The sequence below is a fragment of the Corvus cornix genome, chromosome 6 (assembly GCF_000738735.6).
Source record: "Corvus cornix cornix isolate S_Up_H32 chromosome 6, ASM73873v5, whole genome shotgun sequence".
NCBI lineage: Eukaryota > Metazoa > Chordata > Aves > Passeriformes > Corvidae > Corvus > Corvus cornix.
The window spans coordinates 12,647,301-12,660,530 of NC_046336.1; the positions used below are offsets into that span (position 1 = coordinate 12,647,301).

At 59.5% G+C, this 13,230-nt stretch overlaps 3 protein-coding genes across 8 annotated transcripts; 1 reads left to right on the top strand and 2 right to left on the bottom strand.

Annotated features, from left to right (window-relative positions):
- Positions 1-525: 525 nt before the first annotated feature.
- On the bottom strand, positions 526-4,832 carry AS3MT (arsenite methyltransferase). 3 transcript variants are annotated; one of them, XM_039554261.1, is made up of 11 exons: positions 4,574-4,832; positions 4,288-4,328; positions 3,650-3,777; positions 3,398-3,548; positions 3,189-3,325; positions 2,826-2,895; positions 2,531-2,612; positions 2,313-2,444; positions 2,065-2,207; positions 1,569-1,703; positions 526-728 (listed from the first exon to the last, which is right to left on the bottom strand). In XM_039554261.1, the coding sequence occupies exons 1-11, from the start codon at positions 4,815-4,817 to the stop codon at positions 630-632; spliced, it is 1,362 nt and encodes a 453-aa protein (XP_039410195.1). In that variant the 5' UTR covers positions 4,818-4,832; the 3' UTR covers positions 526-629. The 3 variants fall into 3 exon arrangements, with proteins under 3 accessions (XP_039410195.1, XP_010407779.2, XP_019149509.2); XM_010409477.4 differs by having other exon boundaries at positions 4,602-4,667; XM_019293964.3 differs by lacking the exon at positions 4,288-4,328 and having other exon boundaries at positions 4,602-4,832.
- Positions 4,833-5,132: 300 nt separating this feature from the next.
- BORCS7 (BLOC-1 related complex subunit 7) lies at positions 5,133-8,339 on the bottom strand. Of its 3 annotated transcripts, none has more exons than XM_039554262.1 (5): positions 8,169-8,334; positions 7,712-7,774; positions 7,224-7,267; positions 6,802-6,822; positions 5,133-6,353 (listed from the first exon to the last, which is right to left on the bottom strand). In XM_039554262.1, the coding sequence occupies exons 1-5, from the start codon at positions 8,307-8,309 to the stop codon at positions 6,302-6,304; spliced, it is 321 nt and encodes a 106-aa protein (XP_039410196.1). In that variant the 5' UTR covers positions 8,310-8,334; the 3' UTR covers positions 5,133-6,301. The 3 variants fall into 3 exon arrangements, with proteins under 3 accessions (XP_039410196.1, XP_039410198.1, XP_039410197.1); XM_039554264.1 differs by having other exon boundaries at positions 6,261-6,413; positions 8,169-8,336; XM_039554263.1 differs by lacking the exons at positions 5,133-6,353; positions 6,802-6,822 and adding an exon at positions 6,854-7,101 and having other exon boundaries at positions 8,169-8,339.
- Positions 8,340-9,180: 841 nt separating this feature from the next.
- Positions 9,181-12,732, top strand: LOC104695563 (steroid 17-alpha-hydroxylase/17,20 lyase). 2 transcript variants are annotated; one of them, XM_019291611.2, is made up of 8 exons: positions 9,181-9,546; positions 10,023-10,161; positions 10,688-10,917; positions 11,135-11,221; positions 11,312-11,521; positions 11,764-11,933; positions 12,018-12,121; positions 12,362-12,732. In XM_019291611.2, exons 1-8 carry the CDS (start codon positions 9,208-9,210, stop codon positions 12,625-12,627), a joined length of 1,545 nt encoding a protein of 514 aa, XP_019147156.2. In that variant the 5' UTR covers positions 9,181-9,207; the 3' UTR covers positions 12,628-12,732. The 2 variants fall into 2 exon arrangements, with proteins under 2 accessions (XP_019147156.2, XP_020439413.2); XM_020583824.2 differs by having other exon boundaries at positions 9,181-9,531.
- Positions 12,733-13,230: the final 498 nt, after the last annotated feature.

Here is a 13,230-nt window from a genome sequence, read left to right on the forward strand (position 1 = left end):
ATGGTCCCTCATTTCTAAGTTTAGCTGTTCAGCAGCCCCCAGCTTTTCCCAAACACCTTCTGTGGGCCAGGTCCTGTGGGATTCATGCTGGGCAGCAGGAATGCAGCCCATCACGTCCCATCACAGCCTCAAAGCCCCTGCACCTTGCTCTTTGCCTGCTGTGGGATGCAGCTGGATGCGTTTCTGCTTTTCCAGAATTGCTGTATTTCCCTGCAGAACTCCGCAGGTGCGATGCCTGCAGGGGACTCAAGGCTTTCAAACTAGATGGGAATCCGGGGGAAAACAGAAACCTCAGTGGCACTGCACAGGGAAGGAGAGAGCAATCCCCATCTCCTGGAATGGGCTGCAGGGCTGCTAGTGAGACAGACTGTCCCTGCCTGTGTGCCCAAGCCACAGAGCCACTGCCAGCCCCACACTGAGGGGACCCACAGGATGGGTCCTCACTGCAACCAGGCACAACCTGCCCCACCAGTCCTGCCAGGGAAGCACAGCACCCCCCAGCCCTGAGGCAGCCACAAGCACACAGCCTTTGAGCTCAGACATTTATTTGCTCTCAGGTAGAAGACGTCACTGGGGCCAAGTCCTCTCACCCCACCGGCTTCCAACGGTGTGGAGGCACCACTCGCCACTCAGCAGCACCCTGGGGGACCACAGGTGCCACCAGGACAGCAGGCAGGACCTGGGGCTGTCAGCCGCTCCAGCAGCTGGAAGGGATCACGGATCTTCTCCTGGAGGGCAGGGAAAAACCCAGGGAAGGATCAGGCCAGTGGGAAGCAAGAGGCACCTGAGAAAGTGGCATTTGCCCCTGGTTCAATCCCTGCCAGCAGAGCAACCCAAGCAGACCCTCCTTAGCTATCATGGGGGGCAGCTCCTGAGTCACCCCAGCTGCTTTTCCCTGCGGCGAGGAATAAGCCAAGAGCTTGTCTGGGACTTTGGCTCTTCTTTTATCTGAGAAATGCCTCCTTGGACAGAGATCTGAGAAAATCTCCCCTTCCTAAGTACAAGGCTGTATTTCAGGGATATGCAGCTGCAGGGTGTTATCTCCCTTGTCTCTCCTGGCCCATCTACAGGCCGGAGGGACCACCAAGGAGAAGGGAGAGGCTTCCAGCAGATAGAATGCTTTGTGCTGCAGGGTCAGGGTTGGCAGCCAGGGCCAGCCTGCTCTTCCATCAGCAGCCGCGAGAGCAATGGGCAGGAAAGAACTGTGAGGATGGGCCATCAGCTCCCTGGGGCAGGCTGTGCACAGCCATGCCGTCAGGAGAAGGATGACTCCCCTTGGGAAACCTCAGGGAAGTCCAGCTGTCAGCCTCACCAGTCTCCATGGATATGTTGCAGTGGTTAGAGAAGACCCCCCTTTGGAGAACTCCAGCTTGGGTAGGGGTACACTTTGTCCCAACTCAGGCACCAGGCACCATTCTTGGTGTCCCATGAGCTCCTGCCCAGCTCAGAAGGACTCAGGTGTCATGGTATCATGCCACAGCCCCTCTGATACCCCAGAGCAACTCTGATGGCATGGGACACCCATGTCCCAATTCCTTAGCCCAGCCACAGAGCTGCCTTCTGCCAACCTTCACTCCCTTGCGACAGCAGCCCTGCAGTGCTGCGGCATTGGCCCCGCCAGCTCGGATCAGGAACTCCTCTGCAAACCTGGAGCTCTGCAAGATTGCAGCCATCTCAGCATCCACGTCCACCACCTCTCCTTCCTGGGGGCAGAGGAATGGTCACAGGCCTGGGGTCCTGGATATATGTCCCAGGGGCTCCAGCCACCCAGCCAGATGATAGGGAGAGTGAAAGCAGGGGCACATCTTGGCCCAAAACCTGAAGAAACACCCGCAAAACCCAAGCTTCTAGGAAGCCACCATGGATGTCCTGCTTCTACCTTTACCACAATGCAGCGCATGTATCTGTCTCCCTTTCCCGCCCATTTGCACTCCCCTGGGTTTACACAGCCCCTCTGCTCCCACCCACCACCCCCTCCACCAAAGCTTGCCCCCCAGATCACAGAGGATGCTGCTGAGTAGCAGCTTCATTGGCTTTAACCCTTCCCTGCACGTCTCCCCTCACCTTGAAGGTGAAGTTGGCATCAAACACCAGCTCTCGCTCGTGCCCCATGATCCTGCCTTTGTAGATGACCTGTCCTGGCCCAGCCTGGGTGCCACCCGGCACCTTGAACAGGCGGAAAGTTGCAGAAACAAAGCGGCAGTCACCTACAAGGGAGAGGGTGGTGGGTTGGGCACCGAACACCTGGGTTGGGATCCCAGCAGAGCTCCCCACAGCTGCCCAGAGCTGACACTGCTTGGCTGGATCCTCACCGACAATGCCCTCCAGCTCCTTGTTGCCAATGGTGATGGGGCTGGCGGTGACCAGGCATGGGGGGCTGAACCCCACCTCCTCAGCAATGCTGTACAGGTCTCTCCAGTACAGGGCTCCTGCCAGGCATTCTCCTGGCATGAGACCACAGACATGGGGGATAGAGGCAAAGGTCCAGTCCCCCCATGCCATGTCACCCCCATCCCACAGCCCTACGCACCCCACAGCACCCGGTGCCTCCGGACGGTCTCGCTCAGGCGCTGGCTGGCATAAATGTCACTGAAGTACATCTCTCCCCCAGGCTGGAAGGCAGCAAGGAGTGAAGGGAGACCTCAAGAAGCAAAGGGACAAAAGGGGCAGGGAGAATTGGGAATCCCCATATCCTACCCTGCTTGGGACCCTCTGCCGAGACACCCTCCTCTGACCCCATCCTGCACCCCTGCCTTGCTGGATCCCATTTGCTGCTTCTCAGTGGCACCCCAACAACAGGGCCACCCCAAGCTTCCCACCATCACCTTCAACACACGGAAGGCCTCCCGCAGCACAGCACTCTTGTCAGGGGCAAGGTTGATCACGCAGTTGGAACTGTGGAGGAGGAGACCAAGGCTTATTTGCAGCCTCTTGCACACTTAACACCACCAGCTGCTGCACATCCACCAGCTGCTGTGTGTCCCATCACTTCACACAGGACTTGGAAACACCAATTTGACCATGAAAAGCGCAGTTTATACTCCCAGACTCTAGCCCAGACTCTGGCGTGGGATTTCCCTTTTCCTAACACGTGCTTCTGAAGCAGGTGACACATTGGGATGCAGACCCAGCCCACAGCCCCAGGAAGCAGCAGGACTGGGGGTGACTGTGCCCTGCACGGCACCTACATGACAATATCGTAGCTCTCATCAGCCAGCCCGGCATCACCCAGCTTCTCCATGTAACCATGGACAAACTCCACGTTTGGCTTCCGGTAGCCAAACTTATCCATGTGGTAGGCGATGTGCTTCTTTGCCACCTCAACCTGGCAGGAGGAAGGGAACAGTGTGGGGGGGTTGCTGGGAGGATGAGGGGGAGCCCCAGATCTGTGCCGTACTTGGCCCTCGGTCATATCTATCCCGGTGACGTGGCCCTGCTCCCCAACCAGCTGGCTCAGCAGGTAGCAGTCCCTGCCACTGCCGCTGCCCAGGTCCAGGATCCAGCACGACGACAGGCACTCAGGGATCACCAGACCACAGCCGTAGTACCTGGGTGGATGCAGAGCTGAGCAGGGTGGAGGTGGCCCATGGCACAGCCGAGAAGGGGCTGCAGCCCATGGGGATGCAGGAGGAGAGACCCTGGGGTTTACCTGGCCACCACCTCCTCATGGACACGCTCCAGAGCATCTCTCACTGCCTTGGGAAGGGGCCTGGCTGAGGTGGTGCACGCATTGGTTTTGAGGTCCTCTGACTTCTGCAGCTCTTTGCCATAGTAATCCTGAGATGGGAAGGACAGAGGCCACTAAACTGTGGCAAGCCATGCCCTGCAAGCTCCCCGTGCTCCAAAACATGGGGCCCATGCCTGCACTCAGCCTGCACATGCCCGCATGTCCTCTGGCACTGGCACTCTCATTTCCACTCAGCCAAAAACTATGCCAAGATCAGGCATCCCGTTGTCCCCATCCTCCCCAGCTCCCTTTGCTCACATGCACAGATGTGTTTGTGCAGGAGGGAATTTAATTCCCATTTGCAGTAACTTTGCATGCTGCAGCCACCATTTTTCTGGCCGAGAAGGGTGCAGGGAACAAGGGCAGGGAGATGCCGGGTTGCTCAGCCCCCCATCCCTGTGCGCAACAGGAGCAGAGCTGCCAACTGCACCTGACATTTTTGTCTGGGCCCCGAAACAAGCATTATCCTCTGGCAGCATCAGGAACCCTGGCACAGCCCAGGCACACACACCCTGCTCAACTGCCCCATCCCTCTGCCAGTCCCCATCTGCACCCCTCACCTGCACGTCCTGGTGGATCTGCTCTCCGCAGGGAGTTGCCACTACAAAGAGAATGTGGGGCTGACACCACAGAGGTGGGCACCACACCAGGTCCTCCGAAGAGCTCTGAATCCCCCTCTTCCCCACTTTTTGCTCTCCCCCAGCAGAACAGAGACCGCCCCCCCACCCCAAAAAAACCCCAGTCCCAGCTGCCCTTGAGAGATGAGCCCCCAAAACATCCCTGTAGGGTAAATCCCCCCTCCCCCGCTTTGCAGAGAGCCCTTGGACCCGAGGGCAGCCCCAGCACTCCCCACAGAAGCCCTGGGCTGCCTTACTGCCTCCAGCTGCAGCGCCTCAGGTGGACTCTGCCCAGACTGGGCCTCGCTCCTCCCCGATACCCTGTGCTGTCCCGGCATCCTGTGCTGCCCGGGCCTGGATTCCGCCCTGACACCGGCTCCCGCCTGCCCAGGCCCCTGGCACCCAGCCCCGCAGGCGCACAGGCACAGCAAGGGCTGCTGGCCCTGCTCCCGTGGTGGGCACGCTGCCGTCATTCATGGTTCTTGATGCACCCACACCCCCAAAACCCACCCTGCTGCCTGTTCCCCAACAACTCTGCACCTCCACGGTGCAGCCCTGTCCCTGCTTGCCCCAAAGGGGCAGGTTTAATGCCACAGGACTGCTGTAGCCTCTGCAGAGGACAGGACCTTGGAAGGGACAAGCCACCTGCGACAAGGTCACACTGCCTCTGCAAAGCCCTCGGAGCTGAAGCAGAATGGGGGACCCTGGGGGGCAGAGACCCACCATCCCAAACAGTCTCTCGATGCACAGGGACCGCCAGCAACGGAATCCAGGACAGACTGCTGCAGTTTGGTGGTGTTCAGGACAGCTTTTATTCCCAGCAAGAAAGTCGCAGGGAAAACTCTCATTCCCAAAGTGCACCTGCAAAGCTGGGGTCAGAATGTCAACCAAGGCAAAAATACTGACAGGGATGGTGAAATCTAGCCCAGGAGGAGGCTCTGCAGCACAGGAGCCAGACTCCAGCAGTATTCCAACAGGAATGCGGCAGGCCAATGTCAGCTCTCAGCCTGCCTGCTCCTATCAGCTGCTGAAAAGCACACTCAGGGAAACAAGTGCTTCCCGTGCACTCCAAGTGCTCCAGATAAGTGACTTACCAAAAACAAGACACAGTATTTATAGTTGGGCCTGGATGTGAACAGGTCACTGGTCTTCAACAGAGCAGTGTAGAACTGAGCACACCAGCTCGTGATGCTCTCCTGCCTGATTCCTGGATGGGCCTTTGGATACATTCCCAACCAGATACGAACACACACCACAGCCAAGGCTGCTCCATCAAGAGCTGGAGCAGCAGCCCAGGAAAAGGAATGCAGTTGAAGGCCGAACGCAGCACACATGGACTGGCAAAGGGATGATGTTCCAAACTCTGGCAGAGTGGAAAATAAGATAACCACTTAGGAGGATGATGGCCAAACTACATCCAGCTAGGCCACTGGCAGATACGTGTGCCCAGATTCCTGGTTTCAGAAATTCTGTGCTGGGACCGGCACTTCAGCCTACACTGAAGCACCTCTCATCCACCCAGGCACTTGCAGCCCACACTGATTAAAATGCCCTAAATAAACTGCACTCTGTGCCACCTCTGTGGCTAAATACAGACCAGTGGCAAACTGCAGGCACCTGCATTTAAATGCCATGCCTCAACTCTGCTTTTCTTGCCAGGGGTGCTGGTGTGGGCTGAGCACCTCACGCTACACGGGAAGTAAGCGGACAAAGGAATTGTTGGGAGGAGCAAAGCTTCAGGAAGTTTGTTTCAGCCAGGTCTGGATGCACAGGTGAGCATTCCAGAGCAGAGGTGTGGATGCAGGCTCACGAGAGGGGGCCATGTGCCCACAAACACAGACTCTGCACATATCCCAGCTGACATCCAGCATCATCCAGACATAGTTCTGAGCCCCGGAGGGGAGAGGACACTTCACTCCCTCAGCGCCAGTCAGGATGTCCTGCCTTCAGCTCCCCTTCATTTCAGCAAGTGACTCAGCTGGTCCTGCAGGTTTGACGAGCGCTCCACGCTGGGCACCAAGCAAGAGGAGATTCACAGTGAGATCTGCTCCCAGACTGTGCTGTGCTACCTGTGCCCGAGGGACCAGAGCAGCTCTAGTACTGCCACTACAGCAAAGAGAAACCCTGGAGTACCCTCTACCCCCTCTGTGTCCCCACAAGGCAAACCTCACTTTGCACACCCTACTGTACACAGCTCTGCTCCCACCACCCTCATCTCGACCACAAGCAGCCTCAGAGGTGCTATCACATCAGTGAAACAGAAGGAAGCTTCGGTATGAATCCCATCTCTTTGCTCAAATTCCCATCTCTTCACACTATTGAAGCATTATCCTGCTGGGCCAGCATCTGCCTCAAAGGCAGCTGCAAAAACCTTCCCACTCTGCTTTCCCCCATCCAACTCCATCACCTTCCCCTTTGCACCCCCACGCATGTTCCCCAGGTCCTCCTAGAACTCACTTCTTTTGAATTGCTTCTTGCCTAGGTAAGAAAAGGAGAGACAAAAAGAGCATTAGAAAAACAAAATCTCAGTCACGGTTTATGTTATGTTGAACAAGGGCTCAAGAGGCCAAAACTCCAGGGTGTTTTTGGATTAAGTCCTGGGGTTCAGAAGCAGCACTGGCTTCTCCTTCTTGGTCCCAGGTGCATCATACACACTCATGGGAGACACAGTGCATGGCAAACACTCAGCTCCCACCCCGAAACAGCCTGAGGAGGGCTGGAAAACTCCACCTCCAGGGCCTGCTCAGCTTTGAAGAACTGAAAAAGAGGGATCAGTCTGAGCCAGCTCCATGCAAAGTCTTTAAGGAGAACAGAGAAGGACTGAGGGATCCACTCAGCCCCCAAGAGCGAATGCCTACTTACTGGTGTCCCCTACTTACTGGTACTGTAGATGAGTAGTTATTATGGCCATTTTTCTTAAACTCTGTGGAGAATAAAAAAAAGAATTAATGTCTACAGAAATCCCAGTGCAAGCTGTCCTAATGGCCCGGGGAGTTCCTCCAGCACAGCCACCACTGTATTGCTGCACTGACTCCAAAACACCCCCGTCAGTGTCTGTCAGCAGTGACACACTTCCGTCTCCTTTTCAGTGATAGGCAGAGACACAAGTGTTCTGTTTCAGCCCACAGTCCCTCGAGCTTTCTGTCAGAGAGGGCATAGCTTGAGGGCTGGCCAGGCTGCAGGACACTCGGAGTCCAGCAGCACTGGGTTTGAGGAAGCACTAAATTATTCTGGCCACCAGCCTTGCTGCCTGAAGTCATGTATTTCACTCCAGGGCTCCAGTAGCACGGCTGCAAACTGTTCTTACCACCCTCCTCTCCTCCTGTCCCTAGAAACACTGCTGCTAGAGCAGAAGAACACAGCTTACATCTTCCGAGTGCAATATGGCATCTTCTTGCATCACCATGTTTCTCGCAGCTTGACCCAGGAGCTAGAAGACAAACGCACAGACCAGGCTGAGACGCTGCAGCTTTGCGTTTCCCGAGGCCCCCGTGACGGCTGGCAGGGTGATACTCGGGGTGACACCGTGCGGGGATCACCGCGGTGCCGTGAGAGCACTCCATCGGGAGCGCCTGAGGCACCGCTCCCACCTGTCACCCTGGAGAGCTGGCAGTCACCCTCCCGCCTGCCACCGCCGGAGTCCCGAGGCGCTGCCCAGCCGTGCCCGCATCCCGGTCCCGCTGTCCCCGTCCCTACCCAGACACGAGAATGTGTTCCCTCCTCGGACTACAGCTCCCAGCGCGCATTGCGCCGCCCGCCCCGCTCCCAGCACCCCGCTCCGCTCCGGCCCTGTAACCGGCCGCCCGCCGGCACCCGCCGCTCACCTCGGCGCTGCGGGAGCCCTTCAGCACCTGCTTAGTGAGAGCGATCACATCGGTGCCGCAGCTCGTCACCTTCTCGGTCAAAAGCCCCTTCACCGAGTGCCCAAAGCGCGCCTGGGCGTCCGCCGCGCCCCCTGCCGCCATCTTACCCCGCCCGGCCCCCGCCCCGCCTACCTCGGGAACCGCTACGGCGAGCGCCGGGGGCCTGAAGGGTCGTGAAGGCACAGAGCTCGCGGTGGTCGGGAACCCTGCCGGGAGTGGCTTCTGTTCCCAAAGGACTCCCCCAGGACACCTCATCACCTCAGGCACAGACACCCACAGGCTGCCCAGCACTGACCAGGGCTGACAAGCACAGACCAAGGCTGACCAGCGCTGACCAGGGTTTCTCAGCACTGCCCAGGGCTGACCAGCACTGACGAGCTCTGACCAGGATTTCTCAGCGCTGGCCAGTGCTTCCCCTCTACTGCCCAGGGCTGACCAATGGTGTCAGGGGCTGACCAGCGCTCACCAGCACTGCCGAGGGCTGCCCAGCAGTGTCAAGTGCTACCTGTGTCTCCCCAGCACTGACAAGAGCTGATGATCAGAGATGCTCAGGGCTTCTCAGCATTTCTAGTGCTGCCCATTCCCTCCCGGGTCTGTCGAGGCGCTCCCAGGCTGGGTATGGATTCCAGTGCCCCACCAGATTCCCCCAGCTCTGCTCATGGCACCCAGGACAGACCTCGAGGGCTCAGCTGTCCCCACACTCCTGGCCCACCACAGGGCCCTGGGGACGGAACCCCAAGGACGGATCCGACCCTGGGCATCCCCTGGCCCCCAGCGCACTGGAAGGAGCTCCCCCATGGCCACCCAGGGTGGCCGTGGCCCCGCTGCCCTCGCCCCCCGCCATGTGCCCACAGCTGCAGAGCTGGCCACGGGCCCAGCGCCCGGCTCCCCCCTCCTTGTCCCCCCGATAAGGAGCCGAGCCCGCCTCAGAGTCAAGGCGACGACCCCGCAGCCGCTATAAGGGCCCCCCGCGCGCCGCAGCCCCGCAGCCGGCCCCGCCATGCCGCTGCTGGGTGCCCTGCTGCTGGCCCTGGCCCTGCTCTGCACCTGGCGGCTGGCGCGCCGGCGGGACTCCCTGGCAATGGCCACGGCGACAGGTCTGGGGCGCCCGCGGAGCCTGCCGGCCCTGCCGCTGGTGGGGAGCCTGCTGCACCTGGCCGGGCACCCCCAGCTCCACCTGCGGCTGTGGCGCCTGCAGGGGCACTACGGCAGCCTCTACGCCCTCTGGATGGGCTCCCACTACGTGGTGGTGGTGAACAGCTATCGGCACGCCAGGGAGGTGCTGCTCAAGAAGGGCAAAGACTTCGCCGGACGGCCCCGCACCGTGAGTCGGCAGCAGGTTTGGGGACCCCTTCCCACTGTGGCGTGGGGTGAGGCGAGGGACGCTCCCAAGAAAGACACTGGCACGCAGCAGGGTCCGTGTCCCCTCCCCATCCTGCGCGCAGCAAGCCAGGGCCAGGGCAGCCCCTCCATACCCTGTTCTCCAGGGCAAGCCCTGTCATCCGCCATCCCAAGGGTGCCTGTTTTTCCTGCAGCTGGCTGCATCCCTGGGCACGGGGATGTGGGTTCAGGTACCACCAGGCTCCCTGCACCCCTTAAATTCCCTGGGCATCCTAGAGCTCCTAACCTTCGCATCTGTCCCCAAACCTCTTTATCAGTCCTTGGCAGGGGGAAGGCAAAGCTCATGTCCTGTGCTTTGCCTGCCTGCACTAACCCCCAGCCCCCCGGACCATCCCTGGGATGGGGTGAGATGATCATCCGTCCCCCGCGGGGCTCCCCAGCAGCGGGGTGACCCTGGGACTGCCTGTCCCTCAGGTGACCACGGACCTGCTGTCCCGGGGGGGCAAGGACATCGCCTTCGCCAGCTACGGACCCCTCTGGAAGTTCCAGCGCAAGCTGGTGCACACTGCCCTCTCGATGTTCGGGGAGGGCTCCCTCGCCCTCGAGAGGATCAGTAAGTGCCTCCCACCAGCCCCAGGCTCCCTCCCAGCTCTGGTTCCCTCCCACGCAGGACTTTTTCTTCTTAAGTGCCCTGATTCCCTGTGAACCAAGGGAAGATTCCGGCTCAGCCCATGCCCCCCGCTATCCCCTCAGCTTGCCAGGCAGGGGCTCTGTTCCTCTCCTTCTATCCCCTGTACTTTACCAACACCTCTCCCTGTGTTTTCCACCCTGAACTTTAGTTCCCCTCACTCACAGATGGGGAAACTGAGGCATGGAGCCAGCAGCTCCCCGCTCCACCCAGGAGGACATCCTTGCACATCTCCATTCTCTCTGCTCCTCCACCCAGCATTGTCCCTTCTGCCCATCCCAGCCCCTCAGGGCCCAGCCCTGTCTGGGGGGTGCCCTCTGCAGGCTGCACATCCTGAATGAGCAGGGGACCCCTCCTTCCACCCCCCAGCTGCCCCTTTCACCCCCTTGGCTTAATCATCACTCCCTCATCACCCCCTGATCACCCCCTGGCTGCCTCTCCTCCGCCCCAGTCTGCCGGGAGGCTGCATCCCTGTGTGAGACGCTCAGCGCTGCGCAGGACACGGCCCTGGACATGGCCCCCGAGCTCACACGGGCCGTCACCAACGTGGTCTGCTCCCTCTGCTTTAACTCCTCGTACCGGCGTGGGGACCCTGAGTTTGAGGCCATGCTGGAGTACAGCCAGGGAATCGTGGACACTGTGGCCAAGGAGAGCTTGGTGGACATCTTCCCCTGGCTCCAGGTGAGCAGGGACGTGGGCACTGCCCATTCCTCTCACCTCAGATGAGAGGAAGGAGCTGGGATGTGTCCTGTAGGAGCCCTCCTGAGTTAGGAGGGTCCCTGCCCTGGTGACCCACAGGAGCCAGTACACTGGTGGGCACAGAGTGACTGCCTGGGGGCCTGCAGGAGCTGGGCTGGGCTGAGCTGTAGTCTGTTGTAATGCAGCTTTTCTCCCTCAGATATTTCCCAACAAGGACCTGGCCCTGCTAAAGAAATGCCTCCATGTCCGGGACCAGCTGCTCCAGCAGAAATTCACTGAACACAAGGTGCCAGAAGGGCCAGGACAGGGAGATGCTGGAGCTGGGGCGGTGAGCACTGTGCCCAGGACAGCCTGGCTGATTCATGTTCCTCTGCAGGAAGCTTTCTGCAGAGACACCGTGAAGGACCTCATGGATGCCCTCCTGCAAGTGAGGCTCAGTGCTGAGAACAGCAGCCCCCCAGAGCCAGGGCTGGAGCTGACTGACGACCACCTCCTCATGACAGTGGGGGACATCTTTGGGGCTGGTGTGGAGACCACCACGACTGTGCTCAAATGGGCTGTGCTCTACCTGCTCCACTACCCTGAGGTAGGCTCTGCACCCCACAGCGGGGGGCCTAGGTTCCCTTCAGCACCAGGGATGTCATGGGGAGCTTTGGGGAAGGCTCAAAAGAGAAATCAGGCTCTGCAGATAAGCAAGATCAGGCTATGGGCACTTTACTTCTGCCCCACACAACATGACAGGACATGCTGATGATGCTGGGTGTACCCCACTATGCACAGGGCACCCTGCTCCCTGGGCTCCCACACCGGTCTTTGCTCCCCTCCCAGGTCCAGAGGAAGATCCAGGAGGAAATGGACCACAAGATCGGCCTGGTGCGTCACCCCCACCTCAGCGACCGCCCGCTGCTGCCCTACCTGGAGGCCACCATCAGTGAAGTGCTGCGCATCCGGCCCGTGTCCCCCCTGCTCATCCCACATGTGTCCCTTGCCGACACCAGGTGAGATCCCCCTGGGGCACATCCAGGTCGTGGGCAGAGACTGCGGGGAGGGAGCGACTGCCTCACTCTGTGTCCTCTTTGCAGCATTGGGGAATACTCCATCCCCAAGGGTGCCAGGGTCATCATCAACCTCTGGTCTGTGCACCACGATGAGAAGGAGTGGGACAAGCCTGAGGAGTTCAATCCTGGTGGGTTGTGTGATCCCCATCCTCTCCTGGGCCAGGGGATGGCAGGGTGGGTGCAGCAGGAGAGGCTGAGCCCTGGGGGACGCTTGGTGCTGGGAGGTTGGATCATGCTCCTGTCTGGGGCACTCGCACCTCCCTGCTCCTGCATCTCCCGCGAGGGACACACGTGTGATGAACTCGGGCAGGTCTCGGGCAGAAGGGATTGATCCCTGCTGATGCCAGTGATGCTTCTTCCCCTTGCAGGCCGCTTCCTGGATGAGCGGGGCCAGCACATCCATTCGCCCTCACCCAGCTACCTCCCCTTTGGAGCCGGAATCCGTGTCTGCCTGGGTAAAGTCCTGGCCAAGATGGAGCTCTTCCTCTTCCTGGCCTGGGTGCTGCAGAGGTTCACACTCGAGTGCCCTGAGGACCAGCTCCTGCCCTCACTGGAGGGCAAGTTTGGTGTCGTGCTGCAGGTGCAGAAGTTTCAGGTGAAGGCCAGGCTGAGGGAAGCCTGGAGAGCAGCCTAGTGATGGGGAGGAGCCCAGGATCCCGGGCAGTGGGGGGTGGGAGGTGGGACCACAGAGGCTGCCCCATGGATGGGGGGTTATCCAGATAAAGCTATTCCCAACACAGCATGGCTCCAGCAATTTTTTGGGCAGGAGATGGCGGGCAGGGTTTGGTGGGAGATGTATGGTGGCCCCACAACTTGCTGTCAGCACTGGGCTGAGCTGGGAGGCTGTGGCCTCTCTGCAGCAGCATGGAAGCTCCTGCCTGCTCACTGTCCTGAGCACTCACTGTCTGCCTGGAATTTGGCCATCACTCCAGCAGCAGCACAACCTTCCCATAACGCAAGGGGCCGTGTTTGCTTTGCTTTCACCAAAAAGTACTGTGCCATGGAGGGCAGCGTGTAATTAGGTTTCTGGTTCTCTATTACTTGACCTCTTAATATTTAACTGAATAGCTGCACAGCTATGGCTCAGGGCCCCTGGAGGGAAAGCAGCCAAGGCAGAGGGGAAAGCCCCACAAAGCCCCAGCACAATGTGACATCCCAGCCCTGCACACCCCCTCATTTTCCCCCTGCTCTTTCTCTTGTTAGCAGGCAGGAAAACAGGCATAAACTTCCCCACCAC